Genomic DNA, 19,275 nt, shown 5'->3' with positions numbered 1-19,275 from the left:
CGCTAGGGACATGCAACAAGACATTTCCCACGCTTCGAGTGTAACATGCAGTTGCCTCTCTCTTTTTCTCCCATCCTAGTTGAGGTTAGATGTAACCAAATATAATCTACATTAAACCTCAGCAGTTTTTAATTGGCCTTTCTCTAACAGACAGGCTGTACTGAGAGTGAGCATCTATCCTATACGTACTCAACTGACAGTTCAACCAAGGCCACAGTGGATGAGGACAACTGTAGTTTTGTCTGAAAGCAAGGCTTATTCATTTACTGGCTCTCAAGCTGAAGTAGTCCTGTTTTTTTCTACCTGGTACTGTAATTCTCAAGGAACCACATATACTTGTAAGTAATAATGTTACTTACACGTATGGTTCCTTCAGGACAATGGAATTAAATAAACACAAACATTTGTCGGTAGTAAAATACGTTTATTTAATTACGTTGTCCTCCAAGTGTTGATTCTTCCCTCTACTTCGGTGTGAAATGGACAATGGACACGTTGAGGAGAAGGGGAGACAAAGAATTGGGTTTAAGAAGGCTTCTGTTTTATTTAAAAGCCTAGCATGCCCACTGGTGGTTCCCTCACATAACTACCTCTTAAGTCTGCACACCCAGTACAGTAGCTTGCGAAAGTATTCACCCCCCTTGGCATTTTTCCTATTTTGTTGCCTTACAACCTGGAATTAAAATACATTTTTGGGGGGTTTGTATCATTTCATTTACACAAAATGCCCACCACTTTGAAGATCCAAATATTTTTTATTGTGAAACAAACAAGAAAGACACAAAAAAAGAAAACTTGAGTGTGCTTAACTATTCACCCCCCAAAGTCAATACTTTGCAGAGCCACCTTTTGCAGCAATTACAGCTGCAAGTCTCTTGGGGTATGTCTGTATAAGCCTGGCACATCTAGCCACTGGGATTTTTTGCCAATTATTCAAGGCAAAACAGCTCCAGCTCCTTCAAGTTGGATGGGTTCCACTGGTGTACAGCAATCTTTAAGTCACACCACACATTCTCAATGGGATTGAGATCTGGGCTTTGACTAGGCCATTCCAATACATTTAAATGTTTCCCGTTAAACCACTCGAGTGTTGCTTTAGCGGTATGCTTAGGGTCATTGTCCTGCTTGAAGGTGAACCTCGGTCCCAGTCTCGTATCTCTGGAAGACTGAAACAGGTTTCCATCAAGAATTTCCCTGTATTTAGCGCCATCCATCATTCCTTCAATTCTGACCAGTTTCCCAGTCTCTGCCAATGAAAAACATTCCCACAGCATGATGCTGCCACCACCATGCTTCACTGTGGGGATGGTGTTCTCGGGGTGATGAGAGGTGTTGGGTTTGCGCCATTTTAGTTTCATCTGGCCAGAGCACCTTCTTCCATGTGTTTGGGGAGTCTTCCACATGCCATTTGGCGAACACCAAACATGTTTTCTTAATTTTTTCTTTAAGCAATGGATTTTTTTCTGGCCACTCTTCCGTAAAGCCCAGCTTTGTGGAGTGTACGGTGTAAAGTGGTCCTATGGACAGATACTCCCATCTCCGCTGTGGAGCTTTGCAGCTCCTTCAGGGTTATCTTTGATCTCTTTGTTGCCTCTCTGATCAATGCCCTCCTTGCCTGGTCTGTGCTTTGGTCAGCGGCCCTCTCTTGGCAGGTTTGTTGTGGTACCATATTCTTTCCATTTTTTAATAATGGATTTAATGGTGCTCTGTGGAATGTTCAAAGTTTCTGATATTTTTTTATAACCCAACTTTAATCTGTACTTCTCCACAACTTTGTCCCTGACCTGTTTGGAGAGCTCCTTGGTCTTCATGGTGCCGCTTGCTTGGTGCTGTTGCAGACTCTGGGGGCTTTCAGAACAGGTGTATATATACTGAGATCATGTGACACTTAGATTGCACACTGGTGGACTTTATTTAACTAATAATGTGACTTCTGAAGGTAATTGGTTGCACCAGATCGTATTTAAGGGCTTCATAGCAAAGGGGGTGAATACATATGCACGCACCACTTTTCCGTTTTAGATTTTTTTGAATTTTGCTAATTTCACACCAATTTTGACTATATTGTGTATGTCCTTTACATGAAATCCAAATAAAAATCAATTTAAATTACAGGTTATAATGCAACAAAATAGAAAAAATGCCAAGGGAGATTAATACTTTTGCAAGGCACTGTACATCTCTAGGAGGAAGGTTGGCGACTCCTGCCCTTGAGTCAGTGAAAGGATGTGCTGTATCAGTTAATCCCCAAATGGTGGCAGTACTCTCCTGTAAATGTTCTCCCAGTGGTCAGCCTTATGCAGTTTCTAGGAGGTTATATAGCTTAGCTACTGACGTGTTAGCAATAAGAAGTTTGGCATTGAGAAATCACATGTGCAAAAGTGGAGGCTAGTGGGAGAAGCTATAGGAGAACGGGCTCATTGTAATGGCTAGAATGAAATAAATGGAATGGAGTCAAACATGTGGTTTCCATATGTTTGATGTGTTTGATACCGTTCGATTTATTCCTTTCCAGCCATGACAATGAGCCCGTCCTCCTATTGCTCATCTCACCAGCCTCCACTGATGTACAGAAGGTAGCCTATGATGTATATCAACTTAAAGTATATTTATGTCAATACATTTGTTGTTACACAATGAAGCTATAGAGAATTACAATGGTGCAAGGTAAAATGTATTTAGACCACACATTGTAAATATCTATAAACTTGATGAATTGTACCTTTTTTGTTCTTGTTTATACAATTTAGATTTTTATAAAGACAGCAGGGGATGAATTCCAGAGTAATTTTGCATTTTTCTTTCATGAAATTACTGAGAGAAGTTCAGGCAGTCGTGTCAGGAAGTTGATGACGCAGAGGTCTGCATCACTCTCTCTCCACTATCATGCAGATGATTTACCATGCAGACAGATGAAGTGGGCTTTGCATAACAGTCCACCTCCTCCTCCACAGCTTACTGTATGAGATGGTAGACAGGATGAGGTAATAGGGAAGAAAAGCGGTGTTTCAGGGTTGTTAGAGAAAAATATCATAATCATGTTGTATTCTCTCCAAACACATAATAGCATTACAAGGTATTTAAATGGTGTAATATGATTGGAAATGTCCATTGACATATTAATTTCAGTATCAGAGTCAACACATTTAGCAAGTGTATATGTTATACCTCTCTTTTGCTGAGCTAAAAGTGGACCACAGTTGCTTGGTGATTCAGCTATCCAAAACCAGGGCAAACTATCTCACCTGGAATTTGCTACTCCGGTATACTATTTCCAACATGGTTTGAGTACCCAATTGACTTGGGACACTCCACATTCCTCCCTCACCAACTGTTAGCACTCTACAAACTAGTACATTTCGTATGGGTCCGGATGAGCTCTGTTATATGCTCTAACACTAACACATCTGCGTACTTAAGGGCCAGATACAAAGCAAGCTATCTCACTACAGATCAACATTTTGGAAACTTTGCACAGGTGCAAAATGCTCTTTGGTCTCTTCTCAACCCAGTTTTCAAGCTTCATTTTTTTTTTTGCATTTGCCTTCAAGAAACAACCGTTATCTCTGGTTTGTAAGCTTGATTTCCCAGTCAGAACATTGCCTGGTGCTCCACTAAAGGGAATTTCAAACAATGAGTTGATGCTGAAGAGGCTTCATCAAAATAGTCCTGAGTACCCCTCTTCAGAGTCCCAACTGCACTGAACAGGTCTCGGCAAACAGCATATGCTTACAAAACCAGCTTTATCGACACTCATCGGCTGAGATGAATGGACATTTTGTTCCCAAGAAGATCAGATGTAACTGAGATAAAAATTCAGCAGCTCTGAGTTCCACCTGCACTAGATCCACTCCTCACTGATAACATTTAAATAACAAAAATGGTATCACTGACTAGGACACTTTTCATTAAGATATTGGCTGAATAAAAGAAAACTTCAAATTTCCATGGTCAAAATCAGATAACTATCCTCATCACATTAGTAGTAGGTACTTTGCAATAATGTGTAGGCTACCAACATAGTCATTACATTGCACTTACTTGTACCAAGTAATTGAGCGATTCCATGCCAGCAAATACCGAAAATATGTTTTTGTATGTCAGATTGTCTGGCAGTTCTCACATAGAAACTTAATTTTGTATGTTTGAAATACTTTTTACATTTGTAACACCATGATGATAGTGGCCATTTTAGGCCATTTTTTAGACTTATACATGCCCCCCTCCAAGAACCAGGCAACACCTTGATGTCATTATACTCCTAATAGGCGTATCACTACATTATGAAATACAATTTGACATATTAATTCATTCAACATTAAAACTATTACTATCTCAAAAGTACCCTTTTTCATTTTGTAATTTTTTTTATACATATTGTTTTAAACAATATTCTCTACAATATTCCCAAAGTGAGCTCTCTGCTACTTTTAAAATGATGATACATTTTTGAGCACCAGCAACACAGTCAATGGGAAAATGGATTCAAAGGGTGATTTGCTGGTGATTTGCTGAATATTCAATTCTATAGGAGGGCTGTGATTGGCTAAGGACCTATAATGTCAATTCCTATGTAAAAAATCGATAATTGATCGAAAAGTGCAGGGAGCTCACTCTGGCAGTTTGATGTGCTTTAAGAGTATATTGTTCCAAACAATATGTCTAAAAATAAGCAAAATCAAAAAGGGTACTTTTGAGATATTAATAATTCTATTTTTTAATGTTGAATGTTTATCCATAATGTAACAATACTCCATATTTTAGAGCAAGCTATAAGGAGTATAATGACACAAAAATGTTCTCTGCACCATGTATGGTTCCCCGGTGGGTGATAGGGTCTCACAAGAGGCATGTATAGCTCTAAAAAGGGCCTAAAATGGCCACTTTCATCATGATTTTCTTTTGTGATCTATGTAAAAAGCATGTTAAACATCGTTCCTCCCAATGAAGTTTTTATGTGGGAATTGCTATAACAAGTACCCAAATTATTTTCGGGCTATGCTGACATGTAATAGTGATAGTTAATGTTGAGGCCACAGTACTAAGTCATAAAAACGGTTTTACATAATCTCAGCAGGAGATTAAACCACTGTGGATATGTTAGATGGCTGGTGTGGTTGTAGCAGCCCTGTCACAACGCTAGCTTGATTTATGTCCTTTATTGTCAAAGATCGATGACTTGTCCAAACAAAAATGACTAACAAGGCTTTATGACTCTCTATTACGTAGATGCTCTCACACTATCTCCCTTTTATTTCCTGTTTCCAAGAACTAACTTCCATTTCACTCCATGTGAAACGAAAGCTCACATAGTCAACACAATGCACATACAATGCACAATGAGACAAAAGCATTGTCCCTTAGCTGACAAGAACATTTAGTGTTCCTGATGCTTTGTAATACAGGCCAAACAGTTGCCTTGGTGACCCAATCAGTGTATGGCGTGACACCTGCTAGTTCATCTCACTGCAGAGTGGGCTTAATAAAAATAATCACAGGCTCATAGTAATCATAGCAATGATAGAGTATGAGCAAACATGTTCTATCATTATCCGGAGAGAGGAAGTAGTGTTGTTAAATGAAGTCGGATATCCTACCGCATTGAGATGGATGCTGCCTAGCTTCCTAAGGATAGGCTCTGTTTAGTATCCATGGATAAAAAGCTTAAAATACATGGATAATTCTGTATATGCTTCATATTAATTATGCAGTGAGAATGTTAGTATTTTTTTTAAACAGTGTTGTACTACACTGTCAAAATCATCTCGACTTTGCTATTCATTTACCTAATCAAAATTGGGTGTCTGCAAATCTTCTCAAACTTTGACCGTCACTGATATCAACCATTTGCGTATGGAAGTGATATTATCGAAAGTAAGACAGACACAGTTTCAATATTCAAATATTCGTTTTTTATTCAAATAACTTAGCATATTCTTTCTGTGATGTAAAAACAACAACAGTATCAGACAACAGTATAAATATATTGCACAGTTTTTTCTTCCTCTCTTTGTCTTGTTAAATACATTATTTAACACATAGAGACAACAGAACCGAGTAGAAACAAATAAATAGTATAAATACTCATTTGCATGTAGAAAACATGCAGGGTTCGGGAGTAACTGATTACATGCAATCAATTACATGTAATCCGATTACAAACTGCAACTGTAATCAGTTACAGTACGTTACCAGCAAAACTATTATAATCAGATTACAGGTACTTTGTAAGAACTCGATGATTACTTCACAGATTACTTTTGAATTCAGCAAGGATGTTTGAGGAAAAATACATTTACACCTTTTTGTTTTCTCAATGACAATCAATTCAGCATTGAAAAAAGGCTCAAGTTTAATTGTTCCACCTTAGTGATTCTGACCACAAGTCAGAGACCCCTATGATGACACACCAAATGTGTTTGATGGATCCCTTTTGTCTTCTTCTAAAGCCTCTTAAGGGGAAAGTCATCTAAATGTAATCCAAAAGTTACTTTACTGATTACAATTTTGGACAAGTAACTGTAATGGATTACATTTACAAAGTAACATACCCAACCTTGAAAACATGTCTAGTTACGAACACAGTTAGACATTGATGCAATAGAATGAGACACTATATCAGTGTACCTTTGATTGTTAAAGTCCAACTCATTGTCAATGCATCCTTTACACACTTTCTTCAGCCCACTCTGTATCTCCGTACATTCACTAATGATAGTCCACATCATGTGGTGATATTGCCATCTCGGTTCTTGTCCCAACTTCTGTCCATATGGGGTATCACCCCGTCTGTCTTTTCTCTTTCTCTTTCCCTCCTTCAGAGCTCTATGGTGATTGACAGTCTTCATCTTTCAAAATAGCTGGCATCAGCATTTCCCCATCTCTTGTCCGCTCATGACGAGACATCTGTCCACCTCCATCTGTAGACATTCCCATCTTAAGGCTTCATGCCTGGTCAACGTTCAACGACGATAAGTTCCTTTTCTGTTCAAACTTTAGATGACCACACTAGGTCCACTGCTACTAGTTCACGCCTTCTTGGAGGTGGATGTGCACTTGGCACAGAGCTGGCTGATATGGTCTTTGTAAGCCGGGGAACGGAGGAAGCGAGGGTAGCAGTCCTTTGCCATGAGAAGATAGATCCTGTGCTGGGCCATGTCGAAACAGGACGTAGATGGATCTTTCAGGTTGGCCCTGGTGATGTCACGAGTCTCATGGTCAATGTTCACCTGGAGATAGAGAATGGAAAGAGAGAGGTTAGTCAGCTGCTGCAGTCTGAATGAAGATGTGTTCTTTTTTTATTTATAGTTGTAATAAAGTTGTAATTTATAGTTGTAATAAAGATGATTGAAATTGGGATGCCATAGAAATTTCATTGGTGAGGGAAAATAAAGCAAGCTTTTGAGGGATGCATACCTCTCGGGGGGCGTCGGTGCAGATGAACTCATCATAGATTCTCTGGGCTTTGGCGGCCAGCTTGGCAGCAGACTTAGTGCTCCTGAAGTCCTCACAGGCAAAGTAGAACGCAATGTTTTCCTCACTGAACTCTGACACCAGGAAATCTGTGAAGGCTATCAGTCCATCTGATGAAGAGAGAGAGAGAGAAAATGAGAGAGAGATTCATATTGGTACAGTTCAATAACAATGATGCTATGTAGTAGGCTATCCTAGCATCTGTTTCCTTGCATTACCTACTGTGTGGGTATGTGTGTGTACATTAGTGTGTGTGTGTATGTGTGTGTCTCTCTATATGTGTGTACAAGTGTATGCATTTGTCTGTATCTTGTGGAATAACCCCCAGCACTGTGCCAGCATGTGTATTCCACAGCAGCGGCTGTGTGATGTTGTGAGTATCAAATCTCTTATCTTCGTAATTAGCAAGCTCCCAGTAATACTCTATAAGCACCTGGGGCTAAAATGGGACTATATATATATATATATATATATATATTTTTAAATGGGACAAAATATCCTACTCTAACCTAAGTGCAGAATTAAAGGTTTATTTTCGTCGCATCTCTGCAGAACTAGTTGTGTGTGTGTGTGTGTGTGTGTGTATATGTGTGTGTGCAGTGAAGAGTAAGGTTTACTTACATTTATTGGACAGCAGCTTTTCAAAAGACTCTTTCCACCTCATGCATTCTTCCAGAGTAGGTCTAGTTTTGCCTATTTTGCAGCTTGATAGACTCCAGTTGGATTTTTGCAGAAAGTTGACCATTCTTGATTTCAGTTCCTTGGCCCTAAGGAGAGAGAATAATATCATAGGTAAGATAAATAATGCACAAGTCCTTGAATTGAGTCCTTGTTCAGTACAATATTTTGCTACTAACTAGTCATTAACAAATCGAGACACGTCTCCTCGCTGCAAGGTCTAAATTTAGAATCCACTAAAACCGCCTTCACCTTCATCATTACTGAAGCTGGAAAGCCAAATAATAATCCCCTATAATCCTTTAATCCAAATGCCAGAGACAGCGACAGTGAATAGTTGTATGTACCTTTCTAGGCAGGTGGAAGACAGAGCTAGTCCTTTGCACATAGTTGATGTGGATGTCAGAGAGCGGTACGTAGTGTAGGTAAGTAAATCCTTCGAGTTCAGGCGAGCAGTTGGACTGAGATCAACAGAGTGTGTCTGCAGTGAGGGAGCAGAGAGCTTTTATCCTCCAGCCTGAGACTTGTCATCAGCCTACTCAGCCAATGACACGGCCTCGAGACTGTGTGTGTGTGTGTGTGTGTGTGTGTGTGTGTGTGTGTGTGTGTGTGTGTGTGTGTGTGTGTGTGTGTGTGTGTGTGTGTGTGTGTGCGTGCGCACGTGTGTGAGAGAGGGAGATACAGAGAGAGATGGGGAAGGAGCACGAAAAATAGGAAGGGAGGGAGGGTGTGAGAGAGAGAAAGAGAGAGGGAAATATAGGAGAGCGAGAGATGGAGGGCGAAGCTGGGAAATTACTTTTCAACATCCCTGAAATCAAACAAGTCTTTTGTGTTGTTTGTTTTCTTTCTGCTCTCTGAAAACATGTTATTGTCTGATTGGACAAAATGAATCTCCCACTTACATGGGCCAGCGGGTGTTTGTCGGTGTGTGTCGGTGTGTGTGTGCATGGATGTGTTTGTATGCATATGTTTGTGCGTGTATGTGTGGCAGTGTTTACTAACCATAAGGAAGAGGTGTCAACATGTTCACTGTTATATCCACCACCTGTTGGATGTCACCTCGACAAGGATGCTCTTCCTTTGTCTGTTGTTAATGATCACTGCTTGGACACACACATGCACACACACACAGGAGACAACAGGGGAGATAAAATGAGAATACATTAATAACCCCTTAACAAAGATGATCTCATACAGTAGATACAAAAAGTCCAGGGGCCTCATTTATCAATCATGCACAGGCACACATTTTTTACAATAATAATCCATATTAAGTACAGTAATTTGTTAAATTAGAGGCATGTGTGAAAGTTTTATAAATCACACTTTTTCTATGTGTTTTAAATTTCATTTGTAAGTAGTATTTTAGAATAACTATGCAATATTGATAAATGAGGCCCTAGGGCTGGTTTCAGGGAAGGAAATGTGGTTTGATTATTTAGTCATGTTTAATGATAATTATAACGTTTGATTGGATATACACAGCTCCTTGATATTCCAAAAATGGAAAGGTTGATAGCATCTCCGGTAAATGACTGCAGATGCTATCACCTTTCCTTTTTTAGGAATATCAAGGATCTACAATGACTCAGATAAACACCTCATTCCAGTGGCGCCACATATACTGTATATATTAAAGTTTGCTGGAACCAGGAACCACTTAAGATAAATAATATTGTACCTGCACCTCACATTCAGGAGAAAACACAGGACAAATATTAATTTGGGAAATACAATACGAACAGATGTAATAACACAAACACACACTACAATGAAACCTTCCATCATAATACCCATTGTTTTGAGCCCTTTGAGCCCCTTTTCAATAAACTCTCTCTACACAACAGCTCTGCCTTCATAGTTGCATGTACAGTATATCATCATAATGTCATCAGAGACAGATGCATCATTTTCATTGCCCATCCTTCTTACATGACCCTAGAGAAAAAAACATATGACTGTGCAATACACAAACATACTGAATCAGAGCATTAATAAAGCGTAGTTAGCGATGATGAGGATGAATCAACCTGCATCATCAGTGTATGATTCATAAAATAGACCCTAGGGACCATTCGGGTTAGCTAACGCTCCACACAGGAGCATCATACACCAATTATTTTAGAGGGGGCAAGAATTATGTAGGATGTAGAAGGGGAAAGTTGGGAGAATTTAGCATTTTTCAAACACCTGAAACAGCTTTTCCCTGCAATCTAAACCATAATCATTATGGCTAATTCTATGTAAACAATATGTGCATTTTTCTGCATAGTTTACAGTGGGGCAAAAAAGTATTTAGTCAGCCACCAATTGTGCAAGTTCTCCCACTTAAAAAGATGAGAGAGGCCTGTAATTTTCATCATAAGTACACGTCAACTATGACAGACAAAATTAGAAAAAAAAATCCAGAAAATCACATTGTAGGATTTTTCATGAATTTATTTGCAAATTATGGTGGAAAATAAGTATTTGGTGAATAACAAAAGTTGCCAGGAGAACGCTACCTACCCCAAATTATAGTGCCAACTGTAAAGTTTGGTGGAGGAGGAATAATGGTCTGGGGCTGTTTTTCATGGTTCGGGCTAGGCCCCTTAGTTCCAGTAAAGGGAAATCATAACGCTACAGCATAAGTGACATTCTAGATGATTCTGTGCTTCCAACTTTATGGCATCAGTTCAGAGAAGGCCCTTTCCTGTTTCAGCATGACAATGCCCCCATGCACAAAGCGAGGTCCATAAAGAAATGGTTTGTCAAAATCAGTGTGGAACAACATGATAGGCCTGCACAGGGCCCTGACCTCAACCCCATCGAACACCGTTGGGATGAATTGGAACACTGATAGAGAGCCAGGACTAATCGGCCAACATCGGTGCCAGACCTCACTAATGCTCTTGTGGCTGAATGGAAGCAAGTCCCACAGCAATGTTCCAACATCTAGTTTTGGCCGTGTAGTGTAAGAAAGATCAGGAAACTATTATTATTTATATTTTTTACGTGTATTTAACCACCTATTTTAGGCACTAAATTATCTCCATACAGTTTATATTGAAAGTATTCAAAGTAAAAACATGTTTTTAGACATTTTTGCTAATTTATATATGTATATTTTAAGTACCTTATGCACATAAGTATTCACACCCTTTGTTATGAGACTTGAAATGGATCTCAGGTGCATCCTGTTTCCATTGATCATCCTTGAGATGTTCCTACAACTTGATTAGAGTCCACCTGTGGTAAATTCAATTGATTGGACATGATTTGGAAAGGCACACACCTGTCTATATAATTTGTCAGAGTTGACCGTGCATGTCAGAGCAAAATCCAAGCCATGACTTCGAAGGAATTGTCTGTAGAGCTCTGAGACAGGATTGTGTCGGTGCACAGATCTGGGGAAGGGTACTAAAAAATGTCTGCAGCATTGAAGGTCCCCAAGAACACAGTGGCCTCCATCATTCTTAAATGAAGGAAGTTTGGAACCACCAAGACTTTTCCTAGAGCTGGCCGCCCGGCCAAACTGAGCATTCGAGGTGAAGGGCCGTGGTGAGGGAGATGACCAAGAAACCGATGGTCACTCTGACAGAGCTCCACAGTTCCTCTGTGGAGATGGGAGAACCTTTCAGAAGGACAACCATCTCTGCAGCACTCCACCAATCAGGCCTTCATGGTAGAGCGGCCAGACGGAAGCCACTCCTCAGTAAAAGGCACATGACAGCCCGCTTGGAGTTTGCTAAAAGGCACATAAAGGACTCTTAGACCATGAGAAACAAGATTCTCTGGTCTGATGAAACCAAGATTGAACTCTTTGGCCTGAATGCCAAGCGTCACATCTGGAGGAAACCTGGCACCATCCCTACGGTGAAGCATGGTGGTGGCAGTGTCATGCTTTGGGGATGCTTTCAGTTGCAGGGACTGGGAGACTAGTCAGGATCAAAGGAAAGATAAATGGAGCAAAGTACAGAGAGATCATCGATGAAAACCTGCTCCAGACCGCAAAGGACCTCAGACTGGGGCAAAGGTTCACCTTCCAACAGGACAACAACCCTAAGCACACAGTCAAGACAAAGCAGGAGTGGCTTCGGGACAAGTCTCTGAATGTCCTTGAGTAGCCCAGTCAGAGCCCAGACTTGAACCTGATCGAACATCTTTGGAGAGACCTGAAAACAGCTGTGGAGCGACGCTCCCCATCCAACCTGAGAGAGTTTGAAACTCCCCAAATAAAGGCATGCCAAGCTTATAGCATCATACCCAAGAAGACTCGAGGCTGTAATCACTGCCAAAGGTGCTTCAACAAAGTACTGAGTAAAGGGTCTAAATACTTAAGTAAATGTGCTATGAGTTTTTAATTTTTAATACATTTGCACAAAAATGTTACCTGTTCTTTTATTTGTCAATATATGAGGTATTATGTGTAGATTGATGAGGGGGAAAAAAATAGTCAAGGGGTCGGAATACTTTCTGAATGCACTGTATATATTTCCATAATTTATTTTTCCTTGTACCCGGCTACCTTCAGACTAGTCTTTTGAGGCGTGTGGGCCAAACTGTTAGGATGCTACCGATCAGCTGTAGCAACTTCAGACGAGTCTAATTAGCATAATAAAAAATACCCATCAAAATCTGTCAGTTTAAGCTAGAAATATATGTTTTTTTGCATGGGCTGTGTCTCAATCCATCGCATCCGTGTATGTCAGCCTTCTGCACTTGATCCAAATCAGTCAGGTTTCAAGACTGGTCATTCAACTGAGACTGCTCTTCTCTGTGTCACGGAGGCTCTCCACACTGCACTGCTAAAGCTAACTCTCTCTCCTCTGCTCTCATCCTTCTAGACCAATATGCTGGCTTTGATACTGTGAACCATCAGATCCTCCTCTCCACCCTCTCCGAGTTGGGCATCTCCGGCGCGGCTCACTCTTGGATTGTGTCCTACCTGACAGGTCGCTCCTACCAGGTGGCGTGGCGAGAATCTGTCTCCGCACCACGTGCTCTCACCACTGGTGTCCCCCAGGGCTCAGTTCTAGGCCCTCTCCTGTTCTCGCTATACACCAAGTCACTTGGCTCTCTCATATCCTCAAATGGTCTCTCCTATCATTGCTACACAGACGACACACAACGAATCTTCTCCTTTCCCCCTTCTGATAACCAGGCGGTGAATCGTATCTCTGCATGTCTGGCAGACATATCAGTGTGGATGACGGATCACCACCTCAAGCTGAACCTCGGCAAGACGGAGCTGCTCTTTCTCCCGGGGAAGGACTGCCCGTTCCATGATCTCGCCATCACGGTTGACAACTCCATTGTGTCCTCCTCCCAGAGTGCTAAGAGCCTTGGCGTGACCCTGGACAACACCCTGTCGTTCTCCGCTAACATCAAGGCGGTGACCCGATCCTGTAGGTTCATGCTCTACAACATCCGCAGAGTACAACCCTGCCTTACACAGGAAGCGGTGCAGGTCCTAATCCAGGCACTTGTCATCTCCCGTCTGGATTACTGCAACTCGCTGTTGGCTGGGCTCCCTGCCTGTGCCATTAAACGCCGCAGCCCGTCTGGTGTTCAACCTTCCCAAGTTCTCTCACGTCATCCCACTCCTCCGCACATTCCACTGGCTTCCAGTTGAAGCTCGCATCTGCTACAAGACCATGGTGCTTGCCTACGGAGCTGTGAGGGGAACGGCATCTCTGTTCCTTCAGGCTCTGATCAGTCCCTACACCCAAACAAGGGCACTGCGTTCATCCACCTCTGGCCTGCTGGCCCCCCTACCTCTGTGGAAGCACAGTTCCCGCTCAGCCCAGTCAAAACTGTTCGCTGCTCTGGCACCCCAGATATAGATGTACTATTGTAAAGTGGTTGTTCCACTGGATATCATAAGTTGAATGCACCAATTTGTAAGTAGCTCTGGATAAGAGCGTCTGCTAAATGACGTAAATGCAAATGTAAATGTGGTGGAAGGTGGCTGAACTACAGCGATGTTTGTTAGACCATTAGACAGCCAGAAAATTGATCTTCTCACGAAAACGAACGGTTTGGCCTACAAACTATTGCACTCTTTGGAAAGAGGAGACTCTCAATAACACAATGGTGTTTTCCGCTTTGCTCAACGTCCCCCACAAGTTTCACAGGACTCGTCTGAAGGTAACTCATACAAATGAATGGAAGTATGGAGGTAGATTTGTGCCAACAAAAATAAGGGGTTAAATATGTGTAAAAAAATATATATATATTTCCTGAGCTCTCTTATAGCTCCTAGTTATAGGACAGTCACTTCAAAACCTTATTCCTTATGATTTATTTTTTGAGTATCTTTTTATGAAGACATATGAAGACAGACTCTAATTAAAAAAAGTAATAAATTCTTAATTTCCCCCCTCTTTCTCTATTGATTTCAACTTTTTGGCATTTTATTAGGATCCCCATTAGCTGTTGCAAAAGCAGCAGCTACTCTTCCTGGGGCCCACACAAGATGATGAAACATGTCATAATACAGAACATTTGTCACATCTGCTCCTGCAATGCCCTCTACTGCTCATTGACGTGCCACCTCCCCCAGTGCTCTTTCTATGTGTGTGATTGTGTGAGCAGAGACAGGTGTGCTGGAGTCAGAGCAGATCCCCACCAGCTGCAACCCATTCCATAATCAAGACCTCTACAAATACTCAGTCCTGCCACTTCCACAGTGCCAGATCGTAATCTCTGCTCAGTCAGTGTACGCTTCTAGCTATTTGTTACTGTTGAGATCCTGTTACACTGCTATCAAATCAAATGTATTTATATAGCCCTTCTTACATCAGCTGATATCTAAAAGTGCTGTACAGAAACCTAGCCTAAAACCCCAAACAGCAAGCAAAGCAGGTGTAGAAGCACGGTGGCTAGGAAAAACTCCCTAGAAAGGCCAAAACCTAGGAAGAAACCTAGAGAGGAACCAGGCTATGAGGGGTGGCCAGTCCTCTTCTGGCTGTGCTGGGTGGAGATTAGAACAGAACATGGCCAAGATGTTCAAATGTTCATAAATGACCAGCATGGTCAAATAATAATCACAGTTGTCGAGGGTGCAACAAGTCAGCACCTCAAGAGTAAATGTCAGTTGGCTTTTCATAGCCGATCATTGAGAGTATCTCTACCGCTCCTGCTATCTCTAGAGAGTTGAAAACAGCAGGTCTGGGACAGGTAGCACGTCCGGTGAACAGGTCAGGGTTCCATAGCCGCAGGCAGAACAGTTGAAACTGGAGCAGCAGCATGGCCAGGTGGACTGGGGACAGCTCATGTCAGGTAGTCCTGAGGCATGGTCCTAGGGCTCAAGTCCTCCAAGAGAGAGAAAGAGAGAATTAGAGAGAGCATACTTCAATTCACACAGGACACCGAATAAGACAGGAGAAATACAGACTGACCCGAGCCCCCCGACACATAAACTACTGCAGCATAAATACTGGAGGCTGAGACAGGAGGGGTTCAGGAGACACTGTGGCCGCATCCGACGATACCCCCGGACAGGGCCAAACAGGAAGAATATAACCCCACTCACTTTGCCAAAGCACAGCCCCCACACCACTAGAGGGATAACTTCAACCACCAACTTACCATCCTGAGACAAGGCCGAGTATAGCCCACAAAGATCTCCGCCACGGCACAACACAAGGGGGGGCGCCAACCCAGACAGGAAGACCATGTCAGTGACTCAACCCACTCAAGTGACGCACCCCTCCTAGGGATGGCATGGAAGAACACCAATAAGCCAGTGACTCAGCAACCCTGTAATAGGGTTAGAGGCGGAGAATCCCAGTGGAGAGAGGCGAACCGGCCAGGCAGAGACAGCAAGGGTGGTTCATTGCTCCAGAGCCTTTCCATTCACCTTCACATTCCTGGGCCAGACTACACTCAATCATAGACCCACTGAAGAGATGAGTCTTCAGTAAAGACTTAAAGGTTGAGACCGAGTCTGCATCTCTCACATGGGTAGGCAGACCATTCCATAAAAATGGAGCTCTATAGGAGAAAGCCCTGCCTCCAGCTGTTTGCTTAGAAATTCTAGGGACAATTAGGAGGCCTGCGTCTGGTGACCGCAGCGTACGTGTAGGTATGTACGGCAGGACCAAATCAGAAAGATAGGTAGGAGCAAGCCCATGTAATGCTTTGTAGGTTAGCAGTAAAACCTTGAAATCAGCCCTTGCCTTAACAGGAAGCCAGTGTAGGGAGGCTAGCACTGGAGTAATATGATACCATTTTTTGGTTCTAGTCAGGATTCTAGCAGCCGTATTTAGCACTAACTGAAGTTTATTTAGTGCTTTATCCGAGTAGCTGGAAAGTAGAGCATTGCAGTAGTCCAACCTAGAAGTAACAAAAGCATGGATGAATTTTTCTGCATCATTTGTGGACAGAAATTTTTTTGGACAGAAAGTGATTTTTGCAATGTTACGTAGATGGAAAAAAGCTGCCCTTGAAACAGTCTTGATATGTTCTTCAAAAGAGAGATCAGGGTCCAGAGTAACGCCGAGGTCGTTGACAGTTGTATTTGAGACGACTGTACAACCATCAAGATTATGTGTCAGATTTAACAGAAGATCTCTTTGTTTCTTGGGACCTAGAACAAGCATCTCTGTTTTGTCCGAGTTTAAAAGAAGAAAGTTTGCAGCCATTCACTGCCTTATGTCTGAAACAAAGGCTTCTAGCGAGGGCAATTGTGGGGCTTCACCATGTTTCATTGAAATGTACCGCTGTGTGTCATCCGCATAGCAGTGAAATGTAACATTATGTTTTCGAATGACATCCCCAAGAGGTAAAATACATAGTGAAAACAATAGTGGTCCTAAAACGGAACCTTGAGGAACATCGAAATTTACAGTTGCTTTGTCAGAGGACAAACCATTCACACAGACAAACTGATATCTTTCCGACAGATAAGATCTAAACCAGGCCAGAACTTGTCCGTGTAGACCAATTTGGGTTTCCAATCTCTCCAAAAGAATGTGGTGATCGATGGCATCAAAAGGAGCACTAAGATCTAGGAGCACAAGGACAGATGCAGAGCCTCGGTCTGACATCATTAAAAGGTAATTTACCACCTTCACAAGTGCAGTCTCAGTGCTATGATGGGGTCTAAAACCAGACTGAAGCGTTTCGTATACATTGTTTGTCTTCAGGAAGGCAATGAGTTGCTGCGCAACAGCTTTTTCAAAAATGTTTGAGAGGAATGAAAGATTCAATATAGGCCAATAGTTTTTTTAATTTTTCTGGGTCAAGGTTTGGCTTTTTCAAGAGAGGCTTTATTACTGCCACTTTTAGTGAGTTTGGTACACATCCGGTGGAGAGAGAGCCGTTTATTATGTTCAACATAGGAGGGCCAAGCACAGGAAGCAGCTCTTTCAGTAGTTTAGTTGGAATAGGGTCCAGTATGCAACTTGACGGTTTAGAGGCCATGATTATTTTCATCATTGTGTCAAGAGATATAATACTAAAACACTTTAGTGTCTCCCTTGATCCTAGGTCCTGGCAGAGTTGTGCAGACTCAGGACAACGGAGCTTTGGAGAAATATGCCGATTTAAAGAGGAGTCCGTAATTTGCTTTCTTATGATCATGGTCTTTTCCTCAATGAAGTTCATGAATTTATTACTGCTGAAGTGAAAGCCATCCTCTCTTGGAGAATGCTGCTTTTTAGTTAGCTTTGCGACAGTATCAAAAAGAAATTTCGGATTGTTCTTATTTTCCTCAAGATTAGACAAAACTAGCCTGCAGAACTTGCTTTTTGGAGTGCCGTGTCTCTTTATTACGGACAGACCTTTCCCCATCTTTACAACAATTGAATCTATATGTTTTGACCATGACAGTTTACAATCTAAGGTAACGGGAAGTAATTTAGTCTCCTCAACTTGTTCAACAGCCACACCATTCATTACCAGATTCAGCTGAGGTCTAGAACTTTTTGTACCAAATACAAAGCTTAGTTTAGAGATGTTTAGGACCAGTTTATTACTTGCCACCTAGTAATAAACTTGATATCAGTATGAGTAATTGAGAAAACAGTGTTGCGTTTCTTTTTCTGTTTGGTGTCCCCTGTATCAAAATCCAACACTTTGAAATGTAGCTGACTACCTTCTGCAGGTTGTCCTCTATCCAGTGATGTAAAAAAGATTTCCAGCTTCCATGTGTTTTTTTTTGTTTCACCAGCTGGTGTTCCCCCAAGTCAATATGAGTGAATTATTGCCGCTTTCTGGTGTGTGCAGTTATTAAGGTATTTGTAAAAAAAAAAAATATATAATAATATGATTATTGTTGCACATGTATGTCAAGATAGTACATTTTATTTGTAGGTTTTAAATATTGATTTGGACACATAAAAAATGTATTTTGACATTGGGTTTTTTATTAAAATGTCTTCTCAACAGCAAGCAGCGACAGCATCATTTTCAACTTAAGATTTAGGCTTGAACTTTCAACATTAGTTTCCAATGATACTGTAAAAACTACTGACTGAGTCCAAAAATGTGCTCTGATTTATTTATTTTGACACCAGAAATCAACAAATCATGGCAAATAGAATTAATATAATGAACTACCAGCATTTGGCTAGCAACTTCAGAATCTGAGAACTAAAAATTCGCTTTCCCCCAGTCTATATTGTCTGGTGGAAGGATGAAATAAAACAAATTTATTAAGTAAAATAACTTTTTTAATCTTTTTTTTTTAATATGTTGGCAACCATTTTATAATAGCAATAAGGCACTCGAACACGGGAATTATCGTTTAATTATTGGCTTCGCCTCGGGCCTAACAGCCCGTAGTCGGGAGCCATCACACAATAATTCCTTGGTTCTCATGCCTTATTGCTTAAACATACAGTATCATGATGTAAGCAGTCATTTACACCACTTCTGTAGAATTACCCATATACTGTGAGTTTATTTTCATATTATGAATATTTGTATTATTATTATTACTATTCTGACTAAGATATAATCGAGTATATTTCAATTATTTATGATATACACATTTTAAAAGATATGATTTACACTTACGAACTTACAAAACTTACAACCATGCAATAGTAAAATGTGAATTTTGCAACAAATCATTGCCAATGGTTTGCTCATAGTCGTACATACCTTGAATGCAATGTCCTCTGAGATTTTAACATA

General features: G+C 41.2%; 1 protein-coding gene across 1 annotated transcript; it reads right to left on the bottom strand.

Moving 5' to 3' along the window:
• Positions 1–5,889: 5,889 nt before the first annotated feature.
• LOC106584091 (regulator of G-protein signaling 5) lies at positions 5,890–8,675 on the bottom strand. Its single transcript, XM_014168928.2, has 4 exons — positions 8,499–8,675; positions 8,095–8,240; positions 7,417–7,583; positions 5,890–7,229 (listed from the first exon to the last, which is right to left on the bottom strand). The coding sequence occupies exons 1-4, from the start codon at positions 8,537–8,539 to the stop codon at positions 7,029–7,031; spliced, it is 555 nt and encodes a 184-aa protein (XP_014024403.1). The 5' UTR covers positions 8,540–8,675; the 3' UTR covers positions 5,890–7,028.
• Positions 8,676–19,275: the final 10,600 nt, after the last annotated feature.

Source organism: Salmo salar, chromosome ssa23 (assembly GCF_905237065.1).
Source record: "Salmo salar chromosome ssa23, Ssal_v3.1, whole genome shotgun sequence".
NCBI lineage: Eukaryota > Metazoa > Chordata > Actinopteri > Salmoniformes > Salmonidae > Salmo > Salmo salar.
The sequence above is the reverse complement of the archived record's forward strand: the minus strand, read 5'-3'. Positions and strand labels throughout refer to the sequence as shown.